Source organism: Narcine bancroftii, chromosome 7 (genome assembly GCF_036971445.1).
Source record: "Narcine bancroftii isolate sNarBan1 chromosome 7, sNarBan1.hap1, whole genome shotgun sequence".
Lineage (NCBI taxonomy): Eukaryota > Metazoa > Chordata > Chondrichthyes > Torpediniformes > Narcinidae > Narcine > Narcine bancroftii.
In genome coordinates, this window is record NC_091475.1 from 193,355,681 (window position 1) to 193,367,838 (window position 12,158).

At 43.9% G+C, this 12,158-nt stretch overlaps 1 protein-coding gene across 5 annotated transcripts in view; it reads left to right on the forward strand.

Moving 5' to 3' along the window:
* The window catches only part of mgat4a (alpha-1,3-mannosyl-glycoprotein 4-beta-N-acetylglucosaminyltransferase A), a 282,181-nt gene that overhangs the window by 244,905 nt on the left and 25,118 nt on the right, over positions 1-12,158 (forward strand). For all 5 annotated transcript variants that reach the window (XM_069891861.1, XM_069891863.1, XM_069891865.1 and 2 more), the window contains exon 12: positions 9,904-9,982. In XM_069891861.1, coding sequence (XP_069747962.1) covers positions 9,904-9,982 — 79 coding nt within the window. The remainder of the gene's footprint in view (positions 1-9,903; positions 9,983-12,158) is intronic.

Below are 12,158 nucleotides of genomic sequence, written 5' to 3' on the forward strand. Positions count from 1 at the left end.
TGGTGAAACAAGGGATGCATGAGTTTGAAATGCACAGAATCAATCTAACAAATGGTGCCTTAATCTGAATGCTCAGCTCCAAAATGAATCCTTCCACTTCACATGCCCTGAGGCAAGCAATGTTAATATATTACATTTGCCCTTGATCATTGAAAAATATGGAGATGTGAATTATGGATCTCCTGGGCATCGTTCTTAACCAAAAGCAGGCTTCCTTGTCTTTGGGGCAATTAACTGTTCTGGCTAAAAGAAATACTTTTGAATTTCTCTACAGGCTCTTCTGCTCGTAAATTGTTTCTCAAATCCTTATTTTAATTTTTGAATTTTGAGTGTGTAGACGAACCAGAGATGTGTAATTTATAGCCTAGATTCAGCTGGGAATTTATAGAAATTTCCTTTGGATAGCTGTACTGCAGAATCTAAAATCTTTGGAATTTTCTTTAAAGCCAAGAATGGACATGGCGATTTCTTCAAATATGCATTATCCATGTGGACCTGTTTTTAAATTAGGGCAGGGTTCGAATCCACGTTGTCCATAAGGAGTTTGTACGTTCTCCCCATGTCTGTGTGGGTTTTCCCCAGGGGCTCTGGTTTCCTCCCACTGTTTCAAACATACTGGAGTTTTAGGTTAATTGAGGGTAAATTGGGTGGCAAGGACTCATGGACAGAAATGGCCTTTTACCATGTTGTATGTCTAAATTTTAAAAATTAATTGAGAATGAACTTAGAATATTCAATACGAATTGAACCCAAATTTTTTAAATGGTTGTAGTGTAGCCAACCACTACAAAGAAACACACAACACACACACACACACACACACACACAGTGTGCAGGTTCAAGTTCCCGCCGTTTTTGCTGATTGACAGAGTCAGCCGTATGAATAACAATAGGGGGCGGGAACATCCATGCATATGAAGGCCCTTCTTCCCCAGCTTGTTTCTGCTGAGTTAGCTGGGCAGCTTGACCAATGCCATTTTAGGGCTGTTGGTCTGATGTTGCCCCAGCTTCTATCCCCACCGGTTTATTGTCCTGGGAGTCACTTTAGCGATCTCTGTCCCCGCGATGTGCCGGCCCGATCTCCGCAATACAAATTGAACCCAAATTTTTTTAATTATAAAAATTTAAATTCAAATTACAAATTTCAAATTACAGCACCCAGGTAGCCCTCCTGGGACTTGGGTGAAATTACTGGGTAGTGTGTGCATCTGTTGGAGCTTTCCATTAAATTCTTTTCAACTTTATAACAGTGCTCTATAGTTTTGTCTTTGGACAATTGTACTGTTATTGTAATGTCAGTAAGGGGACTTGACATGCAGAGTTTTGCCGCCAGCCTTCCAGACCTCTGGGGGGATTCCATCCATACCTGCTGCTTTGCCACTTTTCAGTTGTTCATTTGCCTTATATGTCTCTTCCCGGGTGAGGACCTCATCCAGCTCTAGCCTTAGGGGCTGTTGAGGGAGCTGGAGCAGGGCGGAATCTTGGACTGAGCGGTTGGCACTGAAAAGAGATTGGAAGTGTTCTGACCATCGGTTGAGGATGGAGATCTTGTCGCTGAGGAGGACTTTGCCATCTGAGCTGCGCAGCGGGCTTTGGACTTGGGGTGAGGGGCCGTACACAGCCTTTAGAGCCTCGTAAAAACCCCTGAAGTCGCCAATGTCCGCGCTGAGCTGGGTTCCCTTGGCGAGGCTAGTCCACCACTCATTTTGGATCTCCCGGACCCAACCTCAACCAACCAATTTTCCCCTGCAACCGCTACAACCGTGTCTGCCTGTCCCGCATCGGACTTGTCAGCCACAAACGAGCCTGCAGCTGACGTGGATATTTTACCCCCTCCATAAATCTTCGTCCGCGAAGCCAAGCCAAAGAAGAAGAAGAAGAAGGGGACTTGAGAAAGAAGATGATCAGGCATGTGCTTTGTAAAGCACTGCCATCTAGTGCCAGATTATGTAAATGCCTGCAAAATGTATGAAGCACAAGTTAAGGGAAATACTTGGCAATTTCGGCAGCATCTAGAGCAGTGGTTCTCAACCTTTTTCTTTCCACTCACATATCACTTTAAGTAATCCCTGTGCCATAGGTGCTCTGCGATTAGTAAAGGATTGCTTAAGGTGGTATGTGGGTGGAAAGAAAAACTTTGAAACCCACTGTTTTGACCGTACCTAATTGACTCATTATGTGCATGGTTTCATAACTCCAAAGGAAATGGGCCAATGACAATTTTTCGCAAGCAAAATATTTCAGTCACAATTGGATCTAGAGCAGAGTTTCTCAACCTTCTCTTCCCAGTCACATGCCACTTTAAGTAATCCCTTACTAATCACAAAGCACCAATAGCAGAGGGATTGCTTAAAGTGGTAAGTGAGTGGAAAGAAAAAGGTTGAGAACCACTGATCTAGAGAAAGAGATGTAGAATTAGCCGCAGCTGAGTATTTCCAGCATCTTATGTTCATAACATTTGCAGGAATTTTTTTTTCCTGCATTTAGATTGCCGTGCATAAATGTGGCTGTGGAATAAGCTTTTTCAGTACAAGGCCACCTCCATTTTAAAAAAATAGTTGAATATTTTATTTTCTGGGTGAGAGGAGAGAGAGTTTTCTCATCTTCCCAGTGAATTAAGACAGAGATAGAAATGCTGCAAAGCTGACAGAAGTTAAATGTGTTTCCAGAGAAATTTAATATCCAAAGGAACACGTCAGATTGTGAAGTCATTGAAGTAGATGGCAAAGTACTGAGCTGTATTGTCACTCATTGTAGTAGACTAGCAGGTCTGAGTTAATATACCTTGTATGTCACCATGTGTCATAAGCAAAATTCTCATGTAAAAAATTACTGTCCTTTTACAATAATATTGCTCTAAAGAATGAATGCGAGTTAATTACCAAATTCTTTATCGGTGTTTCTTTTAAATCCGCTCTTTGGAGCTTTGGACAGTTGAAGGTTGTGAAATGGGCTCATTATACTGCATTGTTTGAGTGCTGCTTGGGAACTAAAATGGTTTCTGACAGGAACATTCTGTAGTGAGTCATCCAGTTGTCATATCAATGAAGCTGTTTGCATGCAGTTAAAGATAGGTAGTTGCCCATTTCAGATAGAACTATCTCTGGTTGGCAAGATGTAAAGAGTGGTATGCCACAGGCACAGGCACAGGCGGGGTCCTCACTGTCTGCAGATTTATTAGATTTGAATGAAGACACCATAAGAAGGGTTGGTAAATGAGCTGATGACAAAAAAAGATAGGCTGGAAGGTAAATTGAAAGAGGAAGGGCAACACGGTTGGTGTAGCAGTTAGTGCAACGCCTTTACGCTGCCCGTAAGGAGTTTGTACGTTCTCCCCGTGTCTGCGTGGATTTTCTCCAGTAGCTCCGGTTTCCTCCCATCCTTCAATAGTATGCCAGGCTGTAGGTTAATAGATAAGGACTCGAAGGGCCGAATTGGCCTATTGCAGTACTGTATGTCTGATTTTATTTTAAATTAAAATTTAATTAAATTTAACATGAGGAAACTACAAAAGGGCGAGCAATAGATTAGATGAGTGGAAAGTTGCTGCAAAGTATGAAACTTCATTTTGGCAAGAAGTATATGTAGAGCTCGTTGAAAGAATCAAAGACTTGTTGATCCAAACCAAGGCTTTTATTAGCAAAAGACAGGAGCTCTTCACAGGTGGCCGACCAGTCCGGAATGATCTGACCTGGCTAGGGACACAACCCTTTAAGGCCCAGACAATAGGTGTGGCTTAGCTCTCAGCCAATTGCTGTAAGCACAGTCTAGATACAGTAACTATATACACGATGTACATTGGTGATAGATCTGTACTATCACAGTATAATAAAAATAAATGCTGTAAACGGCGAGTGGCTACCGAGCTATGGGTGTCTTGGGGCATGATTCATATGTAGATATGGCAGATCATTTAGAAAACTTTTGTTGGTGGGAGAATTAAGCTTCTCCAAGGATAGTGGTGAGACTAGGCCTGACATATTGCATTCAGTATCAGTCGCCTTCCAAGATGGATACTCATGCATGGGAAACAACCCAGAGAAAGCACACTAAACCAAGACCTGGAATCGGCAGGTTGCGGGAAAGAAGGGATAGGCCAGGCTTGGTTCTGCTGGTGTTTAGAAGACTGACAGGTGACTTAATTGAGGGATCTTGATGGGATGGGAGTGCAGAACATTTCTTCCAATGGGAGAGTTTAAAGCCAAGGGTCACTGTTTAATACTAAGAGATTGCTCATTTAAAACACAGTTATAGTTTTACTGCACAGAAACAGGACCTTCAGCCCAGCTTGTCCATGATAAACAAATGAAATAAAATGCTGGGAAATGTATGGTCATACACTTTGCAGAAGGGCAGAATATTATTTGGATGGGGGGGGAAATTTAAAGATCAAAGGTTCTTTGGAGTCCTTGTGCAGGAGTCCTCAAAACAGTGGATCTCTACCAGTGGGCCAAAGCATATTTCCATGTGGTGATACAACACTGGCTGCACTCCTTCCAGCCTAATGCAGGAGGCAACCACTTTATCTGCAGGTTAACAACCTGGGACGCTGTTCCCATGTAGCGCGAATAAAAGCTCTCACGACTGGAGGGAGAACAAATGCTTTTATTGTCTTATAACTAAGGGTTGGGTCTCACAGTAGTCTTCAGAAGGGTTCTGGGTTTAGACAAGAGACCAGGGTTATATGTGAGCAGATGAGGGCGGAGCTGGGAGGCGGTGCCAGCCATCAGCTCAACACCCTACCAGTGGATCCCAGTTCACTGCATTCACCCCTTCCTGTAGAATTTAGGGTCTGTGAATGAAGACAGAGAACATGTGTTCAGAAATTTTTTTTACAGATTTAACCAGTCTGGGGGTCTGAAGTTCCTGGTGGAGTGCTTTAGCACCAGGGTGGCCTTGGACTCCTTGGGTCTCCTGGTACCTTTGTGTGGGAGGAGAGGCAGACTGGGTCTCCAGTTCTATGGTGGAGGGGGATGCACTTTCCTTCTGAACCGGATCCTCTGAGGTCCTGACTGGGGGTGGTGAGAATGTGTGTGGCTCACTGGGAACTTGAAGCAATGGACCCTCTGTTTCGGCGGGTGCCAGATCCCTGATGGAGACGGTGTCCTCCCTGCCGTCCAGGGACGCCACATAGGCATGTATGGGGTTGGCATGAAGCAGTTTCACCCTTTCCACCAGGGGGTCGGTCTTGCTTCTCCTCACGTGGTTTCTGAGAAGGACTAGACCAGGAGTTGGGAGTGTAGTTCCCAATGCCAACCTTCTTTTGAAATTAAAGGAGCTTGTGAGGCGTAGCGTTGGTCAAGGTACCTAGTCGCGACCAGATGGAATGGAGCACCATAGGGAGGACTACCTGCCAGCGTGAGTCTGGAAGGCCTTTTGTCTTCAGGGCTAGTTTGATAACCTTCCAGACCGTGGCGTTCTCCTTTTCAACCTGTTAGTTCCCTCAGGGATTGTAGCTAGTAGTCCTGCTGGATGCGATGCCCCTCACCAGCGGGTACTGACGTAACTCGTCACTCATAAAGGATGATCCCTAGTTGTTATGAATATAGCTGGGGTACCTAAACAGAACAAAATGGAATCTAAGGCCTTTATGACTGATGAAGTGGACGTGTCTGGACATGGAATGGTGAACAGGAAGCGGAAGGACTCGTCAATGACAGAAAGGAAGAAGGTGTTCATGTACGTGGAGGGGAGAGGTCCCTTAAAATCAACACTGAAGGGCCTGGATGACTTGATCATGTGTGCCTTTGTAGAAATGCGGCTAGCACTCCACATAGACCTGGCAAGACCTAGACGTTTCCCTGACGTCTTCCTTGGAATAGGGCAAATTGCGTGCCTTGACAAAATGAGCCATGCGGCTGACCCCTGGATGGCAGAGCTTATTATGCAGAGATCGCAGTTGGCTGGTGTGTGCAGAGGCACAGCTTCCTCTGGATAAGGCATCTAGAGTGTAAATTTCCTACCAGCCAGGTAGCGTCTCCAGTGCCTTACGGCTTCAACAATGGCTTGAGCCTCCTTTCCCACAGATGGGTTCCAGAGCTCGTGGCATTGCAATGTTCGAGAAAAAAATGCAACCGTCCTGCCCACCTAGTTGAGGGGAGCAGCCAGGGCTACGTCCAAAACATCGCTTTACACCTGGAAAGGTACATTCTCATCCACCACATGCATGGCGGCTTTCGCAATGCGATTCCGGAGGTAGTTAAAAGCTGTTTGAGGTTCAGCCAAGAGGGGGAAATTAGTGGCTTTTAAAAGAGGTTGAACCTTATAAGCGCATTGAAGAATCCACTGATAATATGAGGAAAAACCGCAGGCATCTCCTCAAAGCCTTTGTGGTCATAGGGATGGGGAACTCTAACAGGGGGTGCATCCTATTGGAATCGGGGCCGATTATGCTATTCTCCATGACATAGCCAAGGATAGCCAGACATTTCGTCCTGAACTTATCAGAGTTAGAAGTGAGGTTCAGGGCTTTCTTCGCGTGGAGAAAACGCTGGAGGCTGGCATCATGGTCTTCCAAGGAATGACATTATTGAGGTAGGGGAAGGTAGCCTTCAACCCATACTCATCCACCATTCTGTTTATCTGCCTCTGGAAGATAGAAATCCTGTTAGTGGTACCTAAAGAGGCCCTCCAGAATTAATAGAGACAACCATTAGCCTCAAATGCCATATATGTCTTCTGAACGGATTGGGAGTGGGTGAATAGACCTATGTCCGAAATTCGAGGTGGGGGGTGGTGTTTACGTCCAGGACTGTGTACCATTTAATAGTTTGGCTATAGTCAATTATTAGCCTGGACTTGTTCTTCCCTTTTACCATTACCACTTGCGCTCTCCACAGACTGGTGCTAGGTTCAATTATGCCTTTGTCAAGCAGATGTTGTGTCTCCAATTTTATGAAATCTCGGTCACCTGTGCTGTACCTCCTACAATGGGTTTTCAGTCCGAGGGCATATTCGGGAAGTGAGGTGGGGGGGGGGGTCGATATTCAGTATGGAGAAGCTGCATATAGGTTCTGATTTTAGGGGCCCTTCGTTCTGAACCATTACAGGGGGGAGGGGACCAGAATACTCCAAGGTCACGTTTTTAAGGTGACGCAGGAAGTCCAGACCCAACAACACTGGAGCACACAATTCATCAAGCATATACAGGCAAAATTTACAGAAATCCTCCCCCCTTCAAATGATAGGTGTACTATATACAATGTTGTTGAATACGTGTAGAATGCGAATGAGACACAAAGAATATGTGATAATTGGGAGGATTCATCTTTAGTTGTACTTGTACAGACTGTGAGTCTATGAAGCTTTCAGTAGAGCCCTTGTCGATTAGGCATTTAGTGGAATGTCCATTTACCTTCACAGTCACTATGGAGTTGTTGAGCTGGTGAGGTCTATCCTGATCTAGGACCATCGAGGCTAGGACCCCGGAGACTCCATACTCCTCACTCCAGTGGCGCCCACCTGTTTCATCCTATAACCATATGGTCTAAGTTGACGATCCAAGCTGGTCTCATTTGCCTTCATTTGGCACATAATCCCTCTGAACTGACCCTATTGTCTTTTTCCCTCTGAGGACTCAGTCTTTGAAAACTTCTTCAGTGGAAGTAGAATCTTTTCGTTTATTTTTAAAGCAGAGATAAATGTTCATGATTTTAAATAAAAGGAAGTGAAAGATCTTAGTGAGTACCCTGCAATGTGGTGTAAGCTTGAGGACCAAATCACCAACTAATTTATATATTTGCATGTTGGTGTTTGTTGGAAATACAAAGAGTAGCATCGTTATCAGTCAATTTGCAATGCTAGCTTGATATGAGTCCTGTCTTTTGAAGGCTTGAAGCTTAAAGCAATGCCTTCTCTTAACTTCACAGGGTTTATGTATTGAGGTCTCATTAAGACTACAACTTTCCAGTCCAAGCATCCCAGTTGCTTTCTTCAGCACTGTTCCTTTCTGTCATGAGGAGACCAGAACTGTGCAAAATTTGCGAAGTACTGTCGAACCAATGTTTTTACGACTGCATCATGACATCCCAATTCTTATAATCAATACCTTGCTTTATGAATGTTAAATGACTATTTGGATGAGTATTTACAGCTGTGAAACATCCAAATATCCAACCAGAAATTAAGATACAATCAGAGATGTGTCGTGAGAAAAATTAATTGAATTCAAAATAACAGTAATGAAGTAAATGATGGCACTATATGAATCTCCAACCTCTGATTGTTTCCACTGTAGAAGCTTAAAGGGAGCATGAATGAAGATTGCAGGCTTTTTAATTATTCTCTTTTAAAGTTCTCTTTGGAAAATTCTCATTCAGGTTAGAAAATCGTGTAGATCACTTGGCTGTTTGAGAAAATTGAGAGGCATTTGAAAGGTTTGCGTTACAGGCTTCATCTGTGGAAAAAGAAACAGGTTAATTATTTAGGTTGAAGACCCTTCTGTTTGAACTATAAAACACGTTTTGTTGGGAAATAAAATGGATCAAAGAACATGGATGAGCAAGAGGCAACATGGATTTTGTTCATGATTGGGCAGTGGAATATCTGTGAATGTTATTTTTAAGGGTTAACGAAAGGAATTTGAAAAAATGTCCCTCACACTTCTGCTTATCATAGAGAGTCATAGAGATGTACCATCGTGAAAGCATTTACACTTTTGCCCCCATTCATTTCTCCAAATGACTCTGGTTCATCTACACACTTACAGTGATAACTTGCAACTTGCCAATTAACCTATAAACCAGGGGTGGCCAAACCGTGGCTCACGAGCCACGTGCGGCTCTTTGACATGTAATGTGCGGCTCGCAGGGAGGGTGGCTGTCAACAGCCTGCCTGCTGCTAGGCACCTAAAAGCTGCTATCTGCTTTGCCTTGCTGCTTTCAGATGCCTCGGGGGAACGTTTGGTGTGTTGACTTGATTAGAGAAAAATCTTTTGTAAAATTGCTCCCTTTACACTAACTGCAGTGTATCAGCATTTTGCCAATGGATGATTTGCAAGACAAAGATTGGAAAATACTTTCCCCAACAAAACTGTACTGGGTGGACAACCTCCCGCGCCGGCTGCCCCAGCCCCGTAGTCCTGCGCCGGCTGCCCCAGTGGGTAGGTGTCAGGCAGCAGAGTTAGGTCGTCAGTCAGTGGGGAGGGGGGCTGTCAGACGCAGGGAGTTGGGTCGCCGGCTGATTGTCATCCCCTGACCCCCCCCCCCCCCGCCGCCTGCTGATTTCAGGTGCCTAGGGGGCGCGCTCGGAAGCAGAGAATATACCTCTCCGAGGTGGGTTGAGTAAGGGACGGGGACGGGTTCTCCGCTTTCAGGTGGCCTTCCGACAGCTGCATTCAGGTATTTTAGGCAGCTTTACATTTGGGTATTATGGCCACCTGAAAGGGGCTAATTATAGTGTTAGGGGGTGTGGCTTGTGGTCGCGTGATTGCTACAGCTCTCAAACATCTGAAGTTTATGGTATGCGGTTCTTATGTTAAGCAAGTTTGGCTACCCCTGCTATAAACCCTTGCATCTTTGGGATATAAGTGGAAACTGAAGTATCTCGAGGAAACCTATGCAATCACAGGGAGAATGGGCACTGGAGGTCATAACTGGAGTGATGGGACAGCGGCTTTGTTGGACACACCACTGTATATGAGATAGTATTCCATGAGGCTTTTGAGCACTTTCCTCAGTTCACATTTAGTTATTCACTTCATCTGATTGTCCAATTCTATTTCATTACCCAAGATTGCAAAAATTAATATTTCTGTGGTTTATTGGAATCCATTAACTATTTTCATGAAATATTTGTGAATCAGCCGATGTTGAAATAATAGGATTCTTGTTTTATTAATGGTAGCTAATAATCTATGGCTTACTTCAGTTATTTTAATTGCTGCGTTTCCTTACGTACTTGCAGGTACTTGTTTCACACTGGAAATACGGAGCATCCAGGAGACTTGCTCATGAATACAAGTGTTGAGGTTTTGCCTTACAAGGTAAGAAACACAAACGTCCTTATGCATTAATAAAAAGGGCACATGGTTGGCATAACAGTTAGCACAACGCCAGCAATTAGGACTGGGCCCTAGTTCGAATCCCGTGCTGCCTGTGAGGAGTTTGTACGCTCTCCCCATGTCTGCATGGGTTATCTCTGGAAGCTCTGGCTTCCGACTGCCCTTCAAAAAAAAACATAGCAGGGTGTAGTCAATGGGGTGTAAATTGGGCAGTGCGGATTCATAGGGCCGAATTGGTCTAAATTTTTTTGTAATTAAAAATAAATTTGTGTTTGAAAGTAGCTGTTGTTCATTCCATGATGTGAACAATAAGTAACTCATATCTGGCTTGTGCCAAAGAAATAAAGGGGGGAGGATTTCTTTTTGCTCGAGCACCTGCCTACATTTTGTCCATTCCTTGATGAAGGGCTCAAGCCCGAAATGTTGGTTAGGTATCTTTATCTTTGTTGCCTGACCGCTCAAGCTGCTGTACTGATAGTGGTGTGGTTTTTATGAATTATTGTCTCTAATCTCCACTCCCATAGATTTGCCTCCTTCATGCTTTGCTATCAGGGGAATTATCCAGGATCTGACTTATTTTCTGAGGTGTCTGTCTGCCCAGGAAATTGGCTGATCTGACTCCCGATAGCGAAGAGAGTGAGAGGGCCCTCAGGTGGTGTACCTTGCCCACAGCACACCCTGGTGGCCTGTTGGCAACCAGCTGCTGTCAAAAGCCTTTGAACTATTTTATTTTAAAAGTAATTCCAATTAATATTATGACCATTACTTTTTTATGGTGCCATTCAAAGTCTAGCGGAGGGTTGTCCCACTCCAGTGTCAATTTACAAAAAAAAATAAGGAGAAAAAGGAAAGGTCCCTTCAGCGACAGCGTGTGGTTAAGGATCACGGCATTCGTCCAATGTTGCTGCTAGCTGCCACAACTTGTCTTTCTTCTTCCCACCTGTTGTTGAGGGATCAACAAGCTCAGGCCCGCATATCCGGCTGGCTGCTCTCCATCAAACCTCCTCTGTGCAAGGTCCCTGATCTTGAATTGCCTATTGCCTTCAGTTTTTGCTGCTTGGCACCCTCCTTCCTTGATTTCTAACGGGACAAATACAAAATTTAGCCATACTTACAGCATGGTAACAGGCTATTTTGGCCCATGAGTCCTTCCCATCCAATTTACATCCAATTAACTTACAACCCTGGTACGTTTTGAACGATAGGAGGAAACCGGAGTTCCTGGGAAACATCCCTGCAAACAACATAGAAACTGCTTACAGGCAGTGCGGGATTTGAACTCCGGTCTCGATCATTGGTGCTACAAAGGCATTGCACTAAAACCACTTCGCCAACCATGACGCCCTTAAATATGTCTTTGCTGCTAATATTCTATGAGCTGGTCACACTGGGGCAACAAATTTTGTCAGAATGTTTGCTTCCTGAAAAACAATTGGGGATTGTGATAGACAACTTCAAGCTGAGTGCAAAGATAATTTCAGATTTGCTGTATCACGTAGGAAGTTGGAGAAACGTTAAATTCATTTTAATTGAATTTAGCATGTTGCAGAATGATGCTGTCACATTGCGATAATTCAACTGACCAAAAATGTTGTGCTGTTCATTTTCGTTATATCCGTAAAAATGTGAAAGGAAAGTTTTACGGCGACTTTTGTGATCAGCAACCCAAAATCCATAAAATACACCCAAATGTGTTCAGGGAGCAAAATTTTTGTTGCCCAGTTTCACTCATTAGGGTTATGTTTCAAGCTAATTCCAAGTAAGGTATTGATGTGAAAGAGGAAAATGTCCTTGCTTCTAAAAGTTTAACTAATATCCATAATTATATCAGAGGACAACCATAAATTCACAAATAGTACAGGAAGGAAAGGAGGCCGAGATGTGAGTTGAATAGTTAAGAATCTGTATTTGTTTCTTTATAACAAGTGTTGGTGGAACTGAAGATATTAAAATGCTGGAGGAAGATCATGAATGATCGTTGATCAAAGTCGAAAAGGACTTGGATCTAAGAAGGTAGATTCTAGTCAAAGAGCGACTCAGCACAGAAACAAGCCCTTCGTCACAACTTGTTGATCCCAACCAGGTTGCTATTCCAAGTTAGTCCCATTTGCCCAAATATGGTCCACACCCCTCCAAGACTTTCCTATCCAAACGTCGC